The 22361-nt window shown below is 43.7% G+C and overlaps 1 protein-coding gene across 1 annotated transcript in view; it reads left to right on the top strand.

The window, feature by feature from the left end:
• Positions 1-22361, top strand: part of LOC135531518 (protein NEL-like) — a 92030-nt gene that overhangs the window by 22879 nt on the left and 46790 nt on the right. Inside the window, exon 4 of the mRNA XM_064959538.1 lies at positions 17253-17378. Coding sequence (XP_064815610.1) covers positions 17253-17378 — 126 coding nt within the window. The remainder of the gene's footprint in view (positions 1-17252; positions 17379-22361) is intronic.

Here is a 22361-nt window from a genome sequence, read left to right as displayed (position 1 = left end):
TCCTCTACTCCCCTCCTCTACTCCCCCTCCTCTACTCCCCACCTCTCCCCCCCCCCACCCTACTCCCCTCCTCTACTCCCCTCCTCTACTCCCTACCTCTACTCCCCCCCTCTACTCCCCTCCTCTACTCCCCACCTCTCCCCCCCCCTACTCCCCTCCTCTACTCCCCTCCTCTACTCCTTACCTCTACTCCCCCTCTACTCCCCCTCCTCTACTCCCCACCTCTCCCCCTCTACTCCCCCCCTTACCCCTCTACTCCCCTCCTCTACTCCCCACCTCTCCTCCCCCTCTACTCCCCTCCTCTACTCCCCACCTCTCTCCCCCTCTACTCCCCTCCTCTACTCCCCACCTCTCCCCCCCTCTACCCCTCCTCTACTCCCCACCTCTTCTCCCCTCCTCTACTCCCCTCCTCTACTCCCCCACCTCCCCCCTCTACTCCCCACCTCTCCCCCCCCCTCTACTCCCCTCCTCTACTCCCCACCTCTCCCCCCTCTACTCCCCTCCTCTACTCCCCTCCTCTTCTCCCCTCCTCTACTCCCCTCCTCTTCTCCCCTCCTCTACTCCCCTCCTCTACTCCCCTCCTCTACTCCCCTCCTCTACTCCCCTCCTCTTCTCCCCTCCTCTACTCCCCTCCTCTTCTCCCCTCCTCTACTCCCCTCCTCTACTCCCCACCTCTACTCCCCCTCTACCCCCTCCTCTACTCCCCTCCTCTTCTCCCCTCCTCTACTCCCCTCCTCTACTCCCCTCCTCTTCTCCCCCTCCTCTTACTCCCCTCCTCTACTCCCCTCCTCTACTCCCCTCCGCTTCTCCCCTCCTCTACTCCCCTCCTCTACTCCCCTCCTCTTCTCCCCTCCTCTACTCCCCTCCTCTTCTCCCCTCCTCTACTCCCCTCCTCTTCTCCCCTCCTCTTCTCTGCAGAATGAACAGAACATTACAGAATGAACAGAACATAGAATGAAAGGAGATGAGGAAATAAACAGATAGTGAGAGAAAGAGAGAAAGAGAGGTAGAGCGAGGGAGAGTGAGAGAGAGAGAGAAATAGCGAGCTAGAGAGGGAGAGAGAGAGGTAGAGCAAAGGAGAGTGAGAGACAAAGAGAGCGAGGGAGAGTGAGAGAAAGAGGTAGAACGAGGGAGAGTGAGAGAGAAATAGCGAGCTAGAGAGGGAGAGAGAGAGGTAGAGCAAAGGAGAGTGAGAGAAATAGAGAGGTAGAGCGAGGGAGAGTGAGAGAAAGGGAGGGGGTAGTAATCCCAGTATTGCCTGGTTGTTTCAGAGGCTCAGCAGTCAGCACTGGTTGTTCTATATGATTCTCTCTGCTGTTGCAGGTGTAGCTATAGACTGAACAGGAGAGAGAATCACACAGCTTTTAATAACAGACCAGATGTGGTAGCATAGCTATAGACTGAACAGGAGAGAGAATTAAAAGCTGTGTGATTCTCTCTGCTGTTCAGTCTATAACTATAGCTACCACATCTGGTCTGTTATTAAAAGCTGTGTGATTCTCTCTGCTGTTCAGTCTGTAACTATAGCTACTACATCTGGTCTGTTATTAAAAGCTGTGTGATTCTCTCTGCTGTTCAGTCTGTAACTATAGCTACCACATCTGGTCTGTTATTAAAAGCTGTGTGATTCTCTCTGCTGTTCAGTCTGTAACTATAGCTACCACAATAAAGGCTTATATTGTATTGAAACGCATCTATTTCAATGTATATGTCTACAGACTGGGGTGAACATGGAGCTTTTGAATTGACTGTTGTGACCTTGACAGACAGTGGTTGACGATGTGAATAGAATGGGTTTAAAGAGGATGTTGCTTTGCTTTTCAAAGAACCTGGCGGTCTGTCAGTATAAATGTAAAAATATCCTCCACAAGCTAATATTCTGTTTTCAAACATATTTGTTTTGACATGGGGGATCGTATTTGGCTGTTTGAAAATTCAAAATGGGATGTCATGATTCCGGAGTTGTGCGTTGCAAAATCACTGAAGACTTCATCTTACCCCAGGAGCAGCGCCGTGCATCTCGTAGTGACAGCACCACCATAGGGATGAGTTAGATCATGGAGATTGAAGATCCCATTCCATTATAGGCTACAAGCTGCATGAATACTCATCGGCGTGTGTGTGTTTGTGTGCTAGAGGCACTCTGAGGTTTTCCATCATTCAATGAACAGTGTTCTATAAAAGAGAGAGCACTTTGCTGTGACACTTCATCCAGATACCTTCAAGTCAAATCTAATCCAAATTACATTTTATTTGTCACATGCCCTGAATACAACAGTTGTAGACCGTGAAATGCTTACTTACAAGCCCTTAACCAACAATGCACTTTTAAGAAAATAGAATTAAGAAAATATGAAATAAATAAATAAATAAACTATGAAAATAGTCCGGGAGCAGTCGTATGGCTTGGGGTAGAAGGTGTTATTGAGCCTTTTGAACCTAAACTTGGCGCTCCGGTACCGATCTTTCGACAATTTTTTGGATGTTCTTGATGGTGCAACTGTAGAATTGTTTGAGGATCTGGGGACATATGCCAAATGTTTTCAGTCTCCTGAGGGGGAAAAGGCCCATTTCTTGGTGTGTTTGGACCAAGATAGTTTGTTGGTGATGTGGACAACAAGGAACTTGAAACTCTCGACCCGCTCCACTTCAGCCCCATCAACGTAAATGGGTGTCTGTTCGGTCCAAAATCAGCTCCTTTGTCTTGCTCACATTGAGGGAGAGGTTGTTGGTCTGGCACCACACTGCCAGGTATTTGGCCTCCACCCTATAGGCTGTCTAATCGTTGTCGGTGGTCGGGCCTACCACCATTGTGTCGTCAGCAAATATAATGATGGTGTTGGAGTCTTGCTTGGCTACGCAGTTCTGGGTGAACAGGGAGTACAGGAGGGGACTAAGCGCACACCCCTGAGGTGCCCCCGTGTTGAGGATCAGCGTGACAGATGTGTTACCTACTCTTACCACCTGCAGTCAGCCCGTCAGGAAGTCCAGGATCCAGTTGCAGAGGGAGGTGTTTAGTCCCAAGTTCCTTAGCTTAGTGATGAGCTTTGTGAGCACTATGGTGTTGAACGCTAAGCTGCAGTCAATGAACAGCCTTCTAACAGCAGTCAGCTGTCAGGTGTTCCTTTTGTCCAGGAGGGAAAGGGCAGTGTGGTGTGCAATAGAGATTACGTCATCTGTGGATCTGTTGTGGCGGTATGTGAATTGGAGTGGGTCTAGGGTTTCTGGGATGATGGTGTCGAGTTGAGCCATGATCAGCCTTTCAAAGCACTTCATGGCTACATACGTGATATTTACGGGGCTGTAGTCATTTAGTCAGGTTACCTTCACTTTCTTGGGCACAGGGACTATGGTGGTCTGCTTGAAACATGTAGATTTTTCAGACTGGTTGAAAATGTCAGTGAAGACACTTGCCAGTTGGACCGTGCATGCTCTGAGTACACATCCTCGTAATCCGTCTGGCCCAGCGGCCTTGTGAATTTTGATCTGTTGAAAGATCTCGCTCACATTAGCTACGAAGAGCGTGATCACACAGTCGTTCGGAAAAGCTGGTGCTCTCATACATGCTTCAGTGTCGCTTGCCTCTAAACAAGCATAAAAGGAATTTAGCCAATCGGGTAGGCTTGCGTCACTGGGCAGCTCGTGGCTGTGTTTCCCTAAAAGTTTGCAAGCCCTGCCACATCCGACGAGCGTCGGAGCCGGTGTCGTAGGATTCAATCTTAGTCCTGTATTGACGCTTTCCCTGTTTGACGGTTCGTCTGAGGGCATAGCGGGATTTCTTATAAGAATCCCGATTAGTATCCTGCTCCTTGAAAGAAGCAGCTCTAGTCTTTAGCTCAGTGCAGATGTTGCCTGTAATCCATGGCTTCTTGTTGGGATATGTACGGTCACTGAGGGGACAACGTCGTTGATGCAATTACTGATGAAGCCGGTGACTTGGTTTACTCCTCAATGCCATTGGATGAATCCCGGAACATATTTCAGTCTGTGCTAGCAAAACAGTCCTGTAGCGTAGCATCAGTGTCATCGGACCACTTCCATTTTGAGCGAGTCACTCGTACTTCCTGCTTCAGTTTTTGTTGTAAGCAAGAATCAGGAGGTTAGAATTATGGTCAGATTTTCCAAATGGAGGGCAAAGGGGAGCTTTGTATATGTCTCTGTGTGTGGAGTAAAGGTGGTCTTGAGTTTTTTATCCTCTGGTTGCACATGTGACTTGTTCAAACAGAGGGTCCTACCTGGAACCAAAAAATGTTCTACCTGGAACCAAAAAGGGTTATCCTATTGGGACAGCCGAAGAAACCTTTTGGAACCAGGGTTCTTCGGCTGGGGAGAACGGATCTGACGGCACTCTAATTTAAAATAGATTTCTCTTTTGAATGATTCTAAAACTGTTAAAACGTTCTATGACGATGCAGCATAGTCACCTTCCTTGAACGGAAATAATAGAGAAGTGTTAAAGCCTAAGGGTTGGGAAGAGATCTGTCAAGCATGGACATGATTTAGGAAAGACAACTGATCCTCTTTAACAGTTAAATCATCCACCAACTCTGGTTAGAGAGAAAGGATTTGCGGCTATATATTGAGCAGACTGTTGCAAACAGACAACATGGTTTTCAAAGCTTTAGGCCAATGCACAGAAGAGCATGGGAGGATTTGAACTGTCAATTGATTGTGAAAATTATAGTGAACCATGCAGGTTAGAATGCCTGAAGAAAGCCAAACAGCTGGTGGGTAGCCTAACCCCAAGACCCAGAACCAGGTGTTGAATGCCCTGGCAGCTACTCAATTTGATGTAACAGTCTATCATAAGATACTAGCTGGTGGTTGATGCAACAGTCTATCATAAGAGACTAGCTGGTGGTTGATGCAACAGTCTATCATAAGAGACTAGCTGGTGGTTGATGTAACAGTCTATCATAAGAGACTAGCTGGTGGTTGATGAAACAGTCTATCATAAGAGACTAGCTGGTGGTTGATGTAACAGTCTATCATAAGAGACTAGCTGGTGGTTGATGCAACAGTCTATCATAAGAGACTAGCTGGTGGTTGATGTAACAGTCTATCATAAGAGACTAGCTGGTGGTTGATGTAACAGTCTATCATAAGAGACTAGCTGGTGGTTGATGTAACAGTCATAAGAGACTAGCTGGTGGTTGATGTAACAGTCTATCATAAGAGACTAGCTGGTGGTTGATGTAACAGTCTATCATAAGAGACTAGCTGGTGGTTGATGTAACAGTCTATCATAAGAGACTAGCTGGTGGTTGATGCAACAGTCTATCATAAGAGACTAGCTGGTGGTTGATGTAACAGTCTATCATAAGAGACTAGCTGGTGGTTGATGCAACAGTCTATCATAAGAGACTAGCTGGTGTTTGATGTAACAGTCATAAGAGACTAGCAGAGATAACAGAGCAGGCGAGAGGTCATGATCAGCTCCTGCATTTTTCAGCATTTTCAGCATTTCTTTAAAAAAGATGGATTTTGATTTTTTTTGTCAGGAACATATACAGGATGCTACCGTCTACAACATAACCTTTACTCCAAATCAAAACTCAAAACCTGCAACCTGATTTTGGATGGAATTACGGAATCACCTGGACAACTACCAAGGAGTATTATTCCAAAACTATACAGCAAACTCTCTGGAGAACAACAGAAACCTGAAAACACCATCCAACCTGGAACTGAGTGAGTAATGTTTAGTCTGAAACGATATTTTATTTCCAAAAGCTAAGAAGACAAATACATTACATTATTTTATAAGGACTGAATGCTAAATGAAGGCTGCCAAACTTGATACAACTTCAACTAGGACTGACGTGTCAAGTGAGAGGTGTCAAAGCCCTTTAGCCCAACAATGGCAGGAGAGTCTAACAGTCTACCCCAACCAAATGGAGAGGCCTTAGAAGCTTCCTCTCGCTGTTCAGAGATAATTAAAATACAGTACCCTGTGTATGTAAAGAATGATAAGGCAAGAAAAGATGAAGCTCCTTATGGAAAATCAAGACACACTTTTTGCTGACTATTTCAAAAATGGGAGCATCAGCAACCTCATCTTCCACACAAACCATCCCCTGGCATGGCACAGTGCTATATTAGCACACTACCCCTTTGTTAAGAGAGGGGGGGTTAACGAGGGGTGGAAACTCAGGATACTTGACAGCGAGGACTCTGAGTCAGCTAATATCAATCTCTATAAGTCTGGAACAGTAATGGTACAGGGCAACCCCAAACAGTTTCAGCTGGACTTTCACCTAATCAAAGAATTAACCCAGCAGGAGAAGCTCTCCCTTGAGAAAGATACCCCCACCCCGAAAGGGTCAGACCAGACCTCTTCATTATATAACCCCACAGACGAGCCACCCCCAGCGGAAAGCCAACCTCCCAGCACAGAGTACTACCCTCTCATTGAAATTAAGGATACATTTCCCCAGCTGGAGGTAAGGCAGGTGTTTAGCTGGAACAGCAGGTGATTACACTCCAGTCAGCACAGACCCAGACAACAGTCCAGCACAACAACACTCTCTTAACCAGACCCAGAGTGCTGGAGGTGGAGAGAGACATCTGCACTCTCGACAGTGGTGAGACAACTTCAACAGGAGAAAGAGCAGGAGCAGGAGAAGAACAGAGCACTAGAGGAGAGGATCAGACTGCTGGAGGAGAGGGTGAGGGGGATGGCGTGTGACAGAGAACAACCCACTAGAGAGGTGGCCACCCCCGCAGAGAAGCTAGCAGAACAGCCCACCTCAGCACCCTACAAAAGTCTCGACACCACAGCAGTCCACACCAAACCCTGACCATAGCGTCGATATCACAGCAGAACAGACAAATTAAGAACCCCAAGCCCAGGGGCTCTCACCCCCTCTGAGCCACCGTGATAGCCCTCCTGACAACCCCCCACCACCCACTGAGGACATACACAAGACACAGATTGTACTCCTTATGGACTCAAATGGGAAATATATACAAGACAAAAAACTTTTTCCCAAACACAGTGTGTCTAAACTCTGGTGTCCAAACACCCAGCATGCCCTCGATCTTCTGTCTGAGGACCAACTAGTTCACCCAGCCACATAATAATACACACAGGCACAAACGACCTGAGAACACAGCAGGAAAGGGTGGCCACAGCACTGAAGGGAGTGATTGAAAAAGCTTCTTCTACTTTCCCCAACGCACAAGTAGTTATCTCCACCCTGCTACCACGAAAAGACTTCCACCCTGCCACAATACAGCGGGTGAACGCAAGTATTTCCTGTGGCTGTGCCTCAAAACCAAATGTCTTCCTGGCCCACCACTCCACCCTGGACTTGAACAACCTCTTTGACCAGGTCCACCTCTACAAGGCAGCCCACCTTTGCCCGGACTCTAAAGGACATCGCCCTCAAACGTATCTCCAACACTTCACACAGGAGCAACAGACCAATAGACATCTTAACAGAGAACAATTTCCTCCTGTGTGCTACCTATATCCCCCCACTAGAATCCCCATACTTTAATGAAGACAGCTTCTCCATCCTGGAGGGGGAAATCAATCATTTCCAGGCTCAGGGATATGTACTAGTCTGTGGCGACCTGAATGCCAGAACCGGACAAGAACCTGACACCCTCAGCACACAGGGGGACAAACACAGCATTCCCTCCCCCATATGCCCACCTAGGCACAACTATGACAACATAATCAACAAAAATGGGTCCCAACTCCTGCAGCTCTGTCGAACGCTGGGTATGTACATAGTCAATGGTAGGCTTCGAGGGGACTCCTATGGAAGGTACACCTATAGCTCATTCTTGGCAGTAGTACTGTAGACTACTTTATCACTGACCTCAACCCAGAGTCTCTCAGAGCGTTCACAGTCAGGCCACTGACACCCCTATCAGACCACAGCAAAATCACAGTTTACTTGAACAGAGCAATACTCAATCATGAGGCATCAAAGCCAAAGGAACTGAGTAACATTAAGAAATGCTATAGATGGAAGGAATGCAGTTTGGAAACCTACCAAAAAACAATTAGGCAACAACAAATTCAACCCCCTTTAGACAATTTCCTGGGTAAAACGTTCCACTGTAATAGTGAAGGTGTAAACTTGGCAGAAGAAAATCTTAACAGTATATTTGACCTCTCAGCTTCCCTATCAAATCTAAAAATCTGAAAATGAACAACAATGACAAATGGTTTGATGAAGAATGCAAAATCTAAGAAAGAAATTGAGAAACCTGTCTAACCAAAAACATAGATACCCGGAAAACCTGAGTCTACGCCTTCGCTATGGTGAATCACTAAAACAATACAGAAATACACTACGGAAAAAGAAGGAACAGCACGTCAGAAATCAACTCAATATAATTGAAGAATCCATAGACTCTAACCACTTCTGGGAAAATTGGAAAACAACAACACGAAGAATTATCTATCCAAAATGGAGATGTATGGGTAAACCACTTCTCCAATCTTTTTGGCTCTATAACAAAGAACAAAGAACAAAAACATATACATGATCAAATACAGATCTTAGAATCAACTATTAAAGACTACCAGAACCCACTGGATTCTCCAATTACCTTGAATGAGTTACAGCACAAAATAAAAACCCTCCAACCCAAAAAGGCCTGTGGTGTTGATGGTATCCTCAATGAAATGATCAAATGTACAGACAACAAATTCCAAATGGCTATACTAAAAATCTTTAACATCATCCTTAGCTCTGGCATCTTCCCCAATATTTGGAACCAAGGACTGATCACCCCAATCCACAAAAATGGAGAAAACTTTGACCCCAATAACCACCATGGGATATGCGTCAACAGCAACCTTGGGAAAATCCTCTGCATTATAATTAACAACAGACTTTTTCCTCAGTGAAGACAATGTACTGAGCAAATGTCAAATTGGCTTTCTACCAAATTACCGTACAACAGACCATGTATTCACCCTGCAAACCCTAATTGACAAACAAACAAACCAAAACAAAGGCAGTCTTCTCATGCTTTGTTGATTTCAAAAAAGCCTTTGACTCAATTTGGTATGAGGGTCTGCTATACAAATTGATTGAAAGTGGTGTTGGGGGTAAAACATACAACATTATAAAATCCATGTACACAAACAACAAGTGTGCAGTTAAAATAGGAGAAGAGTTCCCTAAGCAAGCTGGTCCTGGGGCTCTGTTCAGAAACAGACCCCACAGAGTCCCAGGACAGCAACACAATTAGACCCAACCAAATCATGAGAAAACAAAAAGATAATTACTTGGAAAGATTTTTTTTTAAAACAGAGCAAACTAGAATGCTATTTGGCCCTAAACAGAGAGTACACAGTGGCAGAATACCTGACCACTGTGACTGACCCAAACTTCAGGAAAGCTTTGACTATGTACAGACTCGTTGAACATAGCCTTGCTATTGAGAAAGGCCGCCATAGGCAGACATGGCTCTCAAGAGAAGACTATTTGTGCTATGTGCACACTGCCCACAAAATGAGGTGGAAACTGAGCTGCACTTCCTAACCTTCTGCCCAATGTATAACCATATTAGAGACACATATTTCCTTCAGATTACACAGATCCACAAAGAATTCGAAAACAAACCCAATTTTGATAAACTCCCATATCTACTGGGTGAAATTCCACAGTGTGCCATCACAGCAGCAAGATTTGTGACCTGTTACCACAAGAAAAGGGCAACCAGTGAAGAACAAACACCATTGTAAAATACAACCCATATTTATGCTTATTTATTTTCCCTTGTGTACTTTAACCATTTGTACATTGTTACAACACTGTGCATATATACATAATATGGCATTTGTAATGTCTTTCTTGCTTTGAAACTTCTGTATGTGTAATGTTTACTGTTAATTTTTATTTTTTATTTCCCTTTTTTATATTATCTACCTGACTTGCTTTGGCAATGTTAACACATGTTTCCCATGTCAATAAAGGCCATTGAATTGAATTGACTAGTTGGTGGGTGATGTAACAGAGACTAGTTGGTGGTTAATGTAACAGAGACTAGTTGGTGGGTGATGAAAGAGAGACTAGTAGGTGGTTGATGAAACAGAGACTAATTGGTGATTGATGTAACAGAGACTAGTTGGTGGGTGATGAAAGAGAGACTAGTTGGTGGTTGATGAAACAGAGACTAATTGATGGGTGATGTAACAGAGACTAGTTGGTGGGTGATGAAAGAGAGACTAGTTGGTGGGTGATGTAACAGAGACTAGTTGGTGGGTGATGTAACAGAGACTAGTTGGTGGTTAATGTAACATAGACTAGTTAGTGGGTGATTTAACAGAGACTAGTTGTTGGTTGATGAAATAGAGACTAGTTGGTGGGTGATGTAACAGAGACTAGTTGATGGGTGATGTAACAGAGACTAGTTGGTGGGTGATGTAACAGAGACTAGTTGGTGGGTGATGGAACAGAGACTAGTTAGTGGGTGATTTAATAGAGACTAGTTGGTGGGTGATGAAACAGAGACTAGTTGGTGGGTGATGTAACAGAGACTCGTTGGTGGGTAATGTAACACAGACTAGTTGGTGGTTAATGTAACAGAGACTAGTTGGTGGGTGATGAAAGAGAGACTAGTTGGTGGTTGATGAAACAGAGACTAATTGGTGGTTGATGTAACAGAGACTAGTTGGTGGGTGATGAAAGAGAGACTAGCTGGTGGTTGATGAAACAGAGACTAATTTATGGGTGATGTAACAGAGACTAGTTGGTGGGTGATGAAAGAGAGACTAGTTGGTGGTTGATGAAACAGAGACTAGTTGGTGGGTGATGTAACAGAGACTAGTTGGTGGGTGATGTAACAGAGACTAGTTGGTGGTTGATGTAACAGAGACTAGTTGGTGGGTGATGTAAAAGAGACTAGTTGTGGTGTGATGTAACAGAGACCAGTTGGTGGTTAATGTAACAGAGACAAGTTGGTGGTTGATGTAAAAGAGACTAGTTGGTGGTTAATGTAACAGACTAGTTGGTGGTGTGATGTAACAGAGACTAGTTGGTGGGTGATGTAACATAGACTAGTTAGTGGGTGATTTAACAGAGACTAGTTGTTGGTTGATGTAACAGAGACTAATTGGTGGTTGATGTAACAGAGACTAGTTGGTGGGTGATGGAACAGAGACTAGTTAGTGGGTGATTTAATAGAGACTAGTTGGTCGGTGATGAAACAGAGACTAGTCGGTGGGTGATGTAACAGAGACTCGTTGGTGGGTAATGTAACACAGACTAGTTGGTGGTTAATGTAACAGAGACTAGTTGGTGGGTGATGAAAGAGAGACTAGTTGGTGGTTGATGAAACAGAGACTAATTGGTGGTTGATGTAACAGAGACTAGTTGGTGGGTGATGGAACAGAGACTAGTTAGTGGGTGATTTAATAGAGACTAGTTGGTGGTTGATGAAACAGAGACTAATTGATGGGTGATGTAACAGAGACTAGTTAGTGGGTGATTTAACAGAGACTAGTTGTTGGTTGATGAAACAGAGACTAGTTGGTGGGTGATGTAACAGAGACTAGTTGGTGGGTGATGAAACAGAGACTAGTTGGTGGTTGATGAAACAGAGACTAATTGGTGGTTGATGTAACAGAGACTAGTTGGTGGGTGATGGAACAGAGACTAGTTAGTGGGTGATTTAATAGCGACTAATTGGTCGGTGATGAAACAGAGACTAGTCGGTGGGTGATGTAACAGAGACTCGTTGGTGGGTAATGTAACACAGACTAGTTGGTGGTTAATGTAACAGAGACTAGTTGGTGGGTGATGAAAGAGAGACTAGTTGGTGGTTGATGAAACAGAGAATAATTGGTGGGTGATGTAACAGAGACTAGTTGGTGGGTGATGAAAGAGAGACTAGTTGGTGGTTGATGAAACAGAGACTAGTTGGTGGGTGATGTAACAGAGACTAGTTGGTGGGTGATGTAACAGAGACTAGTTGTGGTTAATGTAATAGAGACTAGTTGGTGGTTTATGTAAAAGAGACTATTTGGTGGTTAATGTAACAGACTAGTTGGTGGTGTGATGTAACAGAGACTAGTTGGTGGGTGATGTAACCGAGACTAGTTAGTGGGTGATTTAACAGAGACTAGTTGTTGGTTGATGAAACAGAGACTAGTTGGTGGGTGATGTAACAGAGACTAGTTGATGGGTGATGTAACAGAGACTAGTTGGTGGTTAATGTAACAGAGACTAGTTGGTCGGTGATGTAACATAGACTAGTTGGTGGTTGATGTAACAGAGACTAGTTGGTGGTTAATGTAACAGAGACTAATTGGTGGTTGATGTAACAGAGACTAGTTGGTGGGTGATGGAACAGAGACTAGTTAGTGGGTGATTTAATAGAGACTAGTTGGTGGTTGATGAAACAGAGACTAGTTGGTGGGTGATGTAACAGAGACTCGTTGGTGGGTAATGTAACAGAGACTAGTTGGTGGGTGATGAAAGAGAGACTAGTTGGTGGTTGATGAAACAGAGACTAATTGGTGGTTGATGTAACAGAGACTAGTTGGTGGGTGATGTAACAGAGACTAGTTGTGGTGTGATGTAACAGAGACTAGTTTGTGGTTAATGTAACAGAGACTAGTTGGTGGTTAATGTAACAGACTAGTTGGTGGTGTGATGTAACAGAGACTAGTTGGTGGGTGATGTAACAGAGACTAGTTAGTGGGTGATTTAACAGAGACTAGTTGTTGGTTGATGAAACAGAGACTAGTTAGTGGGTGATGTGACAGAGACTAGTTGGTGGGTGATGAAAGAGAGACTAGTTGGTGGTTGATGAAACAGAGACTAATTGGTGGTTGATGTAACAGAGACTAGTTGGTGGGTGATGTAACAGAGACTAGTTAGTGGGTGATTTAACAGAGACTAGTTGTTGGTTGATGAAACAGAGACTAGTTGGTGGGTGATGTGACAGAGACTAGTTGGTGGGTGATTTAACAGAGACTAGTTGTTGGTTGATGAAACAGAGACTAGTTGGTGGGTGATGTGACAGAGACTAGTTGGTGGGTGATGAAAGAGAGACTAGTTGGTGGGTGATGAAACGGAGACTAGTTGGTGGTTAATGTAAGAGAGACTAGTTGGTGGGTGATGAAAGAGAGACTAGTTGTTGGTTGATGAAACAGAGACTAGTTGGTGGTTAATGTAACAGAGACTAATTGGTGGTTGATGTAACAGAGACTAGTTGGTGGGTGATGGAACAGAGACTAGTTAGTGGGTGATTTAATAGAGACTAGTTGGTGGTTGATGAAACAGAGACTAATTGATGGGTGATGTAACAGAGACTAGTTGGTGTGTGATGTAACAGAGACTAGTTAGTGGGTGATTTAATAGAGACTAGTTGGTGGGTGATGAAACAGAGACTAGTTGTTGGTTGATGAAACAGAGACTAGTTGGTGGGTGATGTGACAGAGACTAGTTGGTGGGTGATGAAAGAGAGACTAGTTGGTGGGTGATGAAACGGAGACTAGTTGGTGGTTAATGTAAGAGAGACTAGTTGGTGGGTGATGAAAGAGAGACTAGTTGTTGGTTGATGTGACAGAGACTAGTTGGTGGGTAATGTAACAGAGACTAGTTGGTGGTTAATGTAACAGAGACTAGTTGGTCGGTGATGTAACATAGACTAGTTGGTGGGTGATGTAACAGAGACTAGTTGGTGGGTGATGTAACAGAGACTAGTTGTGGTTAATGTAATAGAGACTAGTTGGTGGTTTATGTAAAAGAGACTATTTGGTGGTTAATGTAACAGACTAGTTGGTGGTGTGATGTAACAGAGACTAGTTGGTGGGTGATGTAACCGAGACTAGTTAGTGGGTGATTTAACAGAGACTAGTTGTTGGTTGATGAAACAGAGACTAGTTGGTGGGTGATGTAACAGAGACTAGTTGATGGGTGATGTAACAGAGACTAGTTGGTGGTTAATGTAACAGAGACTAGTTGGTCGGTGATGTAACATAGACTAGTTGGTGGTTGATGTAACAGAGACTAGTTGGTGGTTAATGTAACAGAGACTAATTGGTGGTTGATGTAACAGAGACTAGTTGGTGGGTGATGGAACAGAGACTAGTTAGTGGGTGATTTAATAGAGACTAGTTGGTGGTTGATGAAACAGAGACTAGTTGGTGGGTGATGTAACAGAGACTCGTTGGTGGGTAATGTAACAGAGACTAGTTGGTGGGTGATGAAAGAGAGACTAGTTGGTGGTTGATGAAACAGAGACTAATTGGTGGTTGATGTAACAGAGACTAGTTGGTGGGTGATGTAACAGAGACTAGTTGTGGTGTGATGTAACAGAGACTAGTTTGTGGTTAATGTAACAGAGACTAGTTGGTGGTTAATGTAACAGACTAGTTGGTGGTGTGATGTAACAGAGACTAGTTGGTGGGTGATGTAACAGAGACTAGTTAGTGGGTGATTTAACAGAGACTAGTTGTTGGTTGATGAAACAGAGACTAGTTGGTGGGTGATGTGACAGAGACTAGTTGGTGGGTGATGAAAGAGAGACTAGTTGGTGGTTGATGAAACAGAGACTAATTGGTGGTTGATGTAACAGAGACTAGTTGGTGGGTGATGTAACAGAGACTAGTTAGTGGGTGATTTAACAGAGACTAGTTGTTGGTTGATGAAACAGAGACTAGTTGGTGGGTGATGTGACAGAGACTAGTTGGTGGGTGATTTAACAGAGACTAGTTGTTGGTTGATGAAACAGAGACTAGTTGGTGGGTGATGTGACAGAGACTAGTTGGTGGGTGATTTAACAGAGACTAGTTGTTGGTTGATGAAACAGAGACTAGTTGGTGGGTGATGTGACAGAGACTAGTTGGTGGGTGATGAAAGAGAGACTAGTTGGTGGGTGATGAAACGGAGACTAGTTGGTGGTTAATGTAAGAGAGACTAGTTGGTGGGTGATGAAAGAGAGACTAGTTGTTGGTTGATGAAACAGAGACTAGTTGGTGGTTAATGTAACAGAGACTAATTGGTGGTTGATGTAACAGAGACTAGTTGGTGGGTGATGGAACAGAGACTAGTTAGTGGGTGATTTAATAGAGACTAGTTGGTGGTTGATGAAACAGAGACTAATTGATGGGTGATGTAACAGAGACTAGTTGGTGGGTGATGTAACAGAGACTAGTTAGTGGGTGATTTAATAGAGACTAGTTGGTGGGTGATGAAACAGAGACTAGTTGGTGGGTGATGTAGCAGAGACTCATTGGTGGGTAATGTAACAGAGACTAGTTGGTGGGTGATGAAAGAGAGACTAGTTGGTGGTTGATGAAACAGAGACTAATTGGTGGTTGATGTAACAGAGACTAGTTGGTGGGTGATGTAACAGAGACTAGTTGTGGTGTGATGTAACAGAGACTAGTTTGTGGTTAATGTAACAGAGACTAGTTGGTGGTTGATGTAAAAGAGACTAGTTGGTGGTTAATGTAACAGACTAGTTGGTGGTGTGATGTAACAGAGACTAGTTGGTGGGTGATGTAACAGAGACTAGTTAGTGGGTGATTTAACAGAGACTAGTTGTTGGTTGATGAAACAGAGACTAGTTGGTGGGTGATGTGACAGAGACTAGTTGGTGGGTGATGAAAGAGAGACTAGTTGGTGGTTGATGAAACAGAGACTAATTGGTGGTTGATGTAACAGAGACTAGTTGGTGGGTGATGGAACAGAGACTAGTTAGTGGGTGATTTAATAGACACTAGTTGGTGGGTGATGAAACGGAGACTAGTTGGTGGTTAATGTAACAGAGACTAGTTGGTGGGTGATGAAAGAGAGACTAGTTGTTGGTTGATGAAACAGAGACTAGTTGGTGGGTGATGTGACAGAGACTAGTTGGTGGTTGATGTAACAGAGACTAGTTGGTGGTTAATGTAACAGAGACTAATTGGTGGGTGATGTAACAGAGACTAGTTAGTGGGTGATGTAACAGAGACTAGTTGGTGGGTGATGGAACAGAGACTATTTAGTGGGTGATTTAATAGAGACTAGTTGGTGGGTGATGAAACAGAGACTAGTTGGTGGTTAATGTAACAGAGACTAGTTGGTGGGTGATGAAAGAGAGACTAGTTGGTGGGTGATGTAACAGAGACTAGTTGGTGGGTGATGAAAGAGAGACTAGTTGGTGGTTAATGAAACAGAGACTAATTGGTGGTTGATGTAACAGAGACTAGTTGGTGGGTGATGGAACAGAGACTAGTTGGTGGGTGATGGAACAGAGACTAGTTAGTGGGTGATTTAATAGAGACTAGTTGGTGGTTGATGAAACAGAGACTAATTGATGGGTGATGTAACAGGAGACTAGTTGGTGGGTGATGAAAGAGAGACTAGTTGGTGGGTGATGAAAGAGAGACTAGTTGGTGGTTGATGAAACAGAGACTAATTGATGGGTGATGTAACATAGACTTGTTGGTGGGTGATGAAAGAGAGACTAGTTGGTGGTTAATGTAACAGAGAATAGTTGGTGGTTGATGTAAAAGAGACTAGTTGGTGGTTAATGTAACAGACTAGTTGGTGGTGTGATGTAACAGAGACTAGTTGGTGGGTGATGTAACAGAGACTAGTTAGTGGGTGATTTAACAGAGACTAGTTGTTGGTTGATGAAACAGAGACTAGTTGGTGGGTGATGTAACAGAGACTAGTTGATGGGTGATGTAACAGAGACTATTTTTTGGTTGATGAAACAGAGACTAGTTGGTGGGTGATGTAACAGAGACTAGTTGGTGGTTGATGTAACAGAGACTAGTTGGTGGGTGATGTAACAGAGACTAGTTGGTGGTTGATGTAACAGAGACTAGTTGGTGGGTGATGTAACAGAGACTAGTTGGTGGGTGATGTAACAGAGACTATTTTTTGGTTGATGAAACAGAGACTAGTTGGTGGGTGATGTAACAGAGACTAGTTGGTGGTTGATGTAACAGAGACTAGTTGGTGGGTGATGTAACAGAGACTAGTTGGTGGTTGATGTAACAGAGACTAGTTGGTGGGTGATGTAACAGAGACTAGTTGGTGGGTGGAATACACACATATGTTGTTACACAACAGTTCATCACTTTCAATGTTCTAGACATTGGGGGGTCCACTATAGAGCTATATCCTATGGTATATGCTATAGACTAGGAAGGACCAGGTCTAGGCTTCATCTTTGTGCTGGACACTGGTTCTTAATTGTATCGACTGGGGAGGGTCTGGGTCTTTGTTGGTCCTTATTGCCTTCCTGTAACAGTCTGTTTGACCCGTTGGTCTGTATTCCAGATATTGATGAGTGTGCTGAGGGAAAGCACTACTGCAGAGAGAACACCATGTGTGTCAATACTCCAGGATCCTTCATGTGCATCTGCACATCTGGATACATCCGGATCGATGACTATTCCTGCACAGGTGAGCCAACCGCACACACACAGACACACACAGACATACAGACACACCAGTCAAACACATACATCTGCATGGGCACACACACACATACACACTGCAGGACTGACTTCAACAAAGGACAGTACTATTGACCAGAGTAAAGCTACTTTACCTTACATTGCATGATTTGACATCAGGGTTGTTTGTTTGAGAAGTGGGCTAACATTAGAGGTTAGCTGGTCTTATGATCTGGTCTTATGTTCATGACTAATTCAAACATGTCTGCTCTAACCTCAGAGGACCTTGAGAGAGAGAGAGAGAGAGAGAGAGAGAGAGAGAGAGAGAGAGAGAGAGAGAGAGACTAAGTGGGGTTGACACGGCACATTTGCTGTGGATCGGTAATTAAAAAGATAATATCTCTAATGCTAGGTGATTTAGCTCCTTCACACTGGAAGCAGATGGCATGGAGTTTAGTCACAGCTTCTATCTGTTCTGTTCCTTTGGTAAGTGACGGAGCTCTCTGTACAAAATTACTTTATTACTAGAACGACTTTATTACTTATCGTGACTTCATTACTAAATCATGCTGTGAAACCAACAGGAAAGACTAGCCAAAGACACATTTCCACATTGCTGGGACAAAATGTTCCAGTGTTCTTATTTAGATATTTTATAACACATTTGTTTGTTCACATATGTTATTATAATTTGGTAGATGCTGTGGGATGTTGCGACTGTGGAGACTTTGCAATGCCCACATATGCCTCTGGGAATAGCATTGCTTCCTCAGGCAACTGAATAGCATAGGGGCTATGATGATGTTAACGTTTAAAAGTTGTTTCATTTGGTATCTCATCTCCAGGCTGTATCCCTCATAGTTATCTCTTTGAAAATCCAATTGTTCTGCTAACACAACCTGTCGCTTTGATGGTTATCTCAATTGTAAATGTTTCATACAGTACCACATCACTTTACTATTCTGTGTATGGTGACGTTATTAATTACACTTTGGATGGTAAAACAATACACCCGCTCACAACAAAGATAAAGGTGTCCTTCCTAACTCAGTTCCCGGAGAGGAAGGAAACTGCAAAGGGAATTCACCATGAGGCCAATGGCGACTTCAAAACAGTTACAGAGTTTAATGGCTGTGAAAAATGAAGATGGATCAACAACATTGTAGTTACTCCACAATATTGACCAAATGACAGCCTGAAAAAGAAGGAATCCTGTACAGACTAAACATATTCCAAAACATGCATCCTGTTAGCAGTAAGACACTAAAGTAAAACTGCAAAGAAATGTGGCAAAGAAATTAACTTTATGTCCCGAATACAGTGTTATGTTAAGGGAAATTCCAACACAACACATCACTGAGTACCACTCTTCATATTTTCAGACATGGCGTTGGCAGCATCATGTTATGGGTATGCTTGTCATCGGCAAGGACTAGCAAGGTTTTTGGGGGGGGTAAAATTAATGGAATAGAGCTAAGGAAAAACTGGTTCAGTCTGCTTTCCACCAGACACTGGGAGATAAATTCACCTTTCAGCAGGACAATAACCTAAAACACAAGGCCAGATATACACTGGAGTTGCTTATCAAGACGAATGTTCCTGAGTGGCCTAGTTACAATTTTGACTTAAATCGACTTGAAAATGTCTGTCTAGCAATGATCAACAACCAACTTGACAGAGCTTGAAGAATGTGCAAATATTGTACAATCCAGATGTGCAAAGCTCCTTTAAAGACCTACCCAGAAAGACTCACAGCTATAATCACTGCCAAAGGTGATTCTAACATGTATGGATTGACTCAGGGTGTGAATACTTATGTAAATGAGATATTTCTCTATTTCATTATCAATACATTTGCAAAAATGTCTAAAAACATGTTTTCACTTTGTCATTGTGAGGTATTGTGATGTCATTTTGAGGTATTGTGATGTCATTATGAGGTATTGTGTGTAGATGGGTGAGAAAAAAAATCTATTGACTAGGCTATAACATAGAGAGAAGAGTTGGCTATGTCACATAGCTACAGATCTGGGACCAGGCTATAACATAGAGAGAAGAGTTGGCTATGTCACATAGCTACAGATCTGGGACCAGGCTATAACATAGAGAGAAGAGTTGGCTATGTCACATAGCTACAGATTTGGGACCAGGCTAATCCTAAAGCGTTGCACTCAATAGATACTGAATGTGTCCTAAACATAGAAGCCCCTTTGGCTCATTACATTTAGTTCCAGGATTCAGTGAAATGCCATGAATCCATTAGATATTGTGTGGAGACTGGTGTCCATGAGTCAAACTGTTAGTTTCCAGCCACAACATTATAAATAGCTGAAAAGTTGATATGTGTATAATGCCACCAGGTTTCTCCTCCCTCCTCCCTCTCCTCTCCTCCTCTCCTCTCCTCTCCTCTCCTCTCCTCTCCTCTCCTCTCCTCTCCTCTCCTCTCCTCTCCTCTCCTCTCCTCTCACAATGAGAAGCCATTTATATTCTCCCCAGTGAAATGATAGATAAACAGCAATGTTTTAATGATTGGAGCTACTTGTCTATCCTTGTAATTACATCAGCTAAAGTGGCAGGGGCTGGTAGATTACATCGTCCAAGAACCAGGAAAACATTAGCATTGAAATGATTTATTTGTCTTATCACAGCTCGCACAATATGATTCATATTTTAGCCACTACGCTCTGGCAATATTAATGACCCAGTGTTTACAGCAGTGACAGAACACTAGTTTCTAGTTTCTAAATGACTCTTATTGTATAATATTAATGAACCAGTGTTTACAGCAGTGACAGAACACTAGTTTCTAGTTTCTAAATTACTCTTATTGTATAATATTAGTTGACCCAGTAGAGCAGTCTAGTAGAGAGGAGACCGGTGTCCAGACTAGAGCAGTCTTGTAGAGAGGAGACCGGTGTCCAGACTAGAGCAGTCTAGTAGAGAGGAGACTGGTGTCCAGACTAGAGCAGTCTAGTAGAGAGGAGACCGGTGTCCAGACTAGAGCAGTCTAGTAGAGAGGAGACTGGTGTCCAGACTAGAGCAGTCTAGTAGAGAGTAGACCAGTGTCGAGACTAGAGCAGTCTTGTAGAGAGGAGACTGGTGTCCAGACTAGAGCAGTCTAGTAGAGAGTAGACCAGTGTCGAGACTAGAGCAGTCTTGTAGAGAGGAGACTGGGGTCCAGACTAGAGCAGTCTAGTAGAGAGGAGACTGGTGTCCAGACTAGAGCAGTCTAGTAGAGAGTAGACCAGTGTCGAGACTAGAGCAGTCTTGTAGAGAGGAGACTGGGGTCCAGACTAGAGCAGTCTAGTAGAGAGTAGACCAGTGTCCAGACTAGAGCAGTCTTGTAGAGAGGAGACTGGTGTCCAGACTAGAGCAGTCTAGTAGAGAGGAGACTGGTGTCCAGACTAGAGCAGTCTAGTAGAGAGTAGACCAGTGTCGAGACTAGAGCAGTCTTGTAGAGAGGAGACTGGGGTCCAGACTAGAGCATCTAATAGAGAGGAGACTGGTGTCCAGACTAGAGCAGTCTAGTATCACTGCTTTAAGGTAGCTGGAGACTGACAAGAGGTGTGTGTGTCTCTGTGTGTGTGTCTTTCTGTGTGTGTGTGTGTGTGTGTGTGTGTGTGTGTGTGTGTGTGTGTGTGTGTGTGTGTGTGTGTGTGTGTGTGTGTGTGTGTGTGTGTGTGTGTGTGTGTGTGTGTAGTGCCAGTGTTTAAGGGAGCTGTCAGGAGTTTCATAATGAATGTTCATCTGAAGGAAGCTCCACTGACAGCCTTAGCAGCAGGAAGGTGAAATAGATTTGTTTATGCATCAGGTTTTCTCTACTTGGGTGGGTGAGCTGACTTCAATACAACAGAAACTTAACTTAGTTGTTTTCATATAGATCCTGTTAAATTACACTGTTAAATTAAAGTGCTCTAATTCCTAATTGATAAAAATGAATTTAACGGTCGGTTGAGTGAAAACTCCATAGATGCGGTAAAGAGGTCAAGCGAACTCGACGAAAACAATGGAATTGTCATGGAAACGCAAGGGGAAAGGCCGTGAGGAAAGATCTCAAGTCTCCTCATTTCCCCCCAGCAACATGATCCTACATTTAGCTGATTGGTTAAATGTGTATTTGACACTATGTTGAGGTGAAATCAGAGTATAATGCTGGTATGGAGGTCGACCCCAACACATGTTCATGTCATCGTCACCAATCAACTGCATTACAGTTAAAAAACGAATTTGACTCCCATCACCGATTTCTGTACGTTAGCTATGCTACTATGCTAACCAGCTTATACGAACAGGAGTTAGCATTTAGCAGTCACTTCTTCTAAACCACTTTATTCAGATCAGATCTGTTGAATGTGCGCCAGTCCGCATTACATTGACTCCTTCACCTCATCTATAGCTCTCAGTTAGCATACGTAGAATACAGTTGCCTGTCAGTCAAAAAACATTTCTCAGCATGCATCAATCAATCAAAGGTATTTATAAAGCCGTTGTGACATCAGCTGATGTCACAAAGTACTTCTACAGAAACCCAACCTAAAACCCCAGACAGCAAGCAATGCAGATGTAGAGGCACGGGTTACCTACTGCACTACAGCCATGCTAAGTGTTGTGATCCAACTCAGAGCCACAGATATCCAAGTACTGATTATTCTGGTTCTGATCCAGTTGAGGAACAGGTGCATGGATAAAAGACTGCTATCAGTCCCAGACCCAAACGCTACACTACTCTAATGACAGGTCTGGAACCAGTGTTCGGGCTCAGACAGGGATGTGGCTGTTGAGAGGTGTTATGCATGGCAGGTCTGAGAGCAGTATTAGTGGTCTGTTGAGAGGTGTTAGGTCTGAGAGCAGTATTAGTGGTCTGAGGAGAGGTGTTATGCATGGCAGGTCTGAGAGCAGTATTAGTGGCCTGGTGAGAGGTGTTAGGTCTGAGAGCAGTATTAGTGGTCTGGTGAGAGGTGTTATGCATGGCAGGTCTGAGAGCAGTATT

Source organism: Oncorhynchus masou, unplaced genomic scaffold, assembly GCF_036934945.1.
Source record: "Oncorhynchus masou masou isolate Uvic2021 unplaced genomic scaffold, UVic_Omas_1.1 unplaced_scaffold_1618, whole genome shotgun sequence".
In the NCBI taxonomy this organism is placed as follows: domain Eukaryota; kingdom Metazoa; phylum Chordata; class Actinopteri; order Salmoniformes; family Salmonidae; genus Oncorhynchus; species Oncorhynchus masou.
The sequence above is the reverse complement of the archived record's forward strand: the minus strand, read 5'-3'. Positions and strand labels throughout refer to the sequence as shown.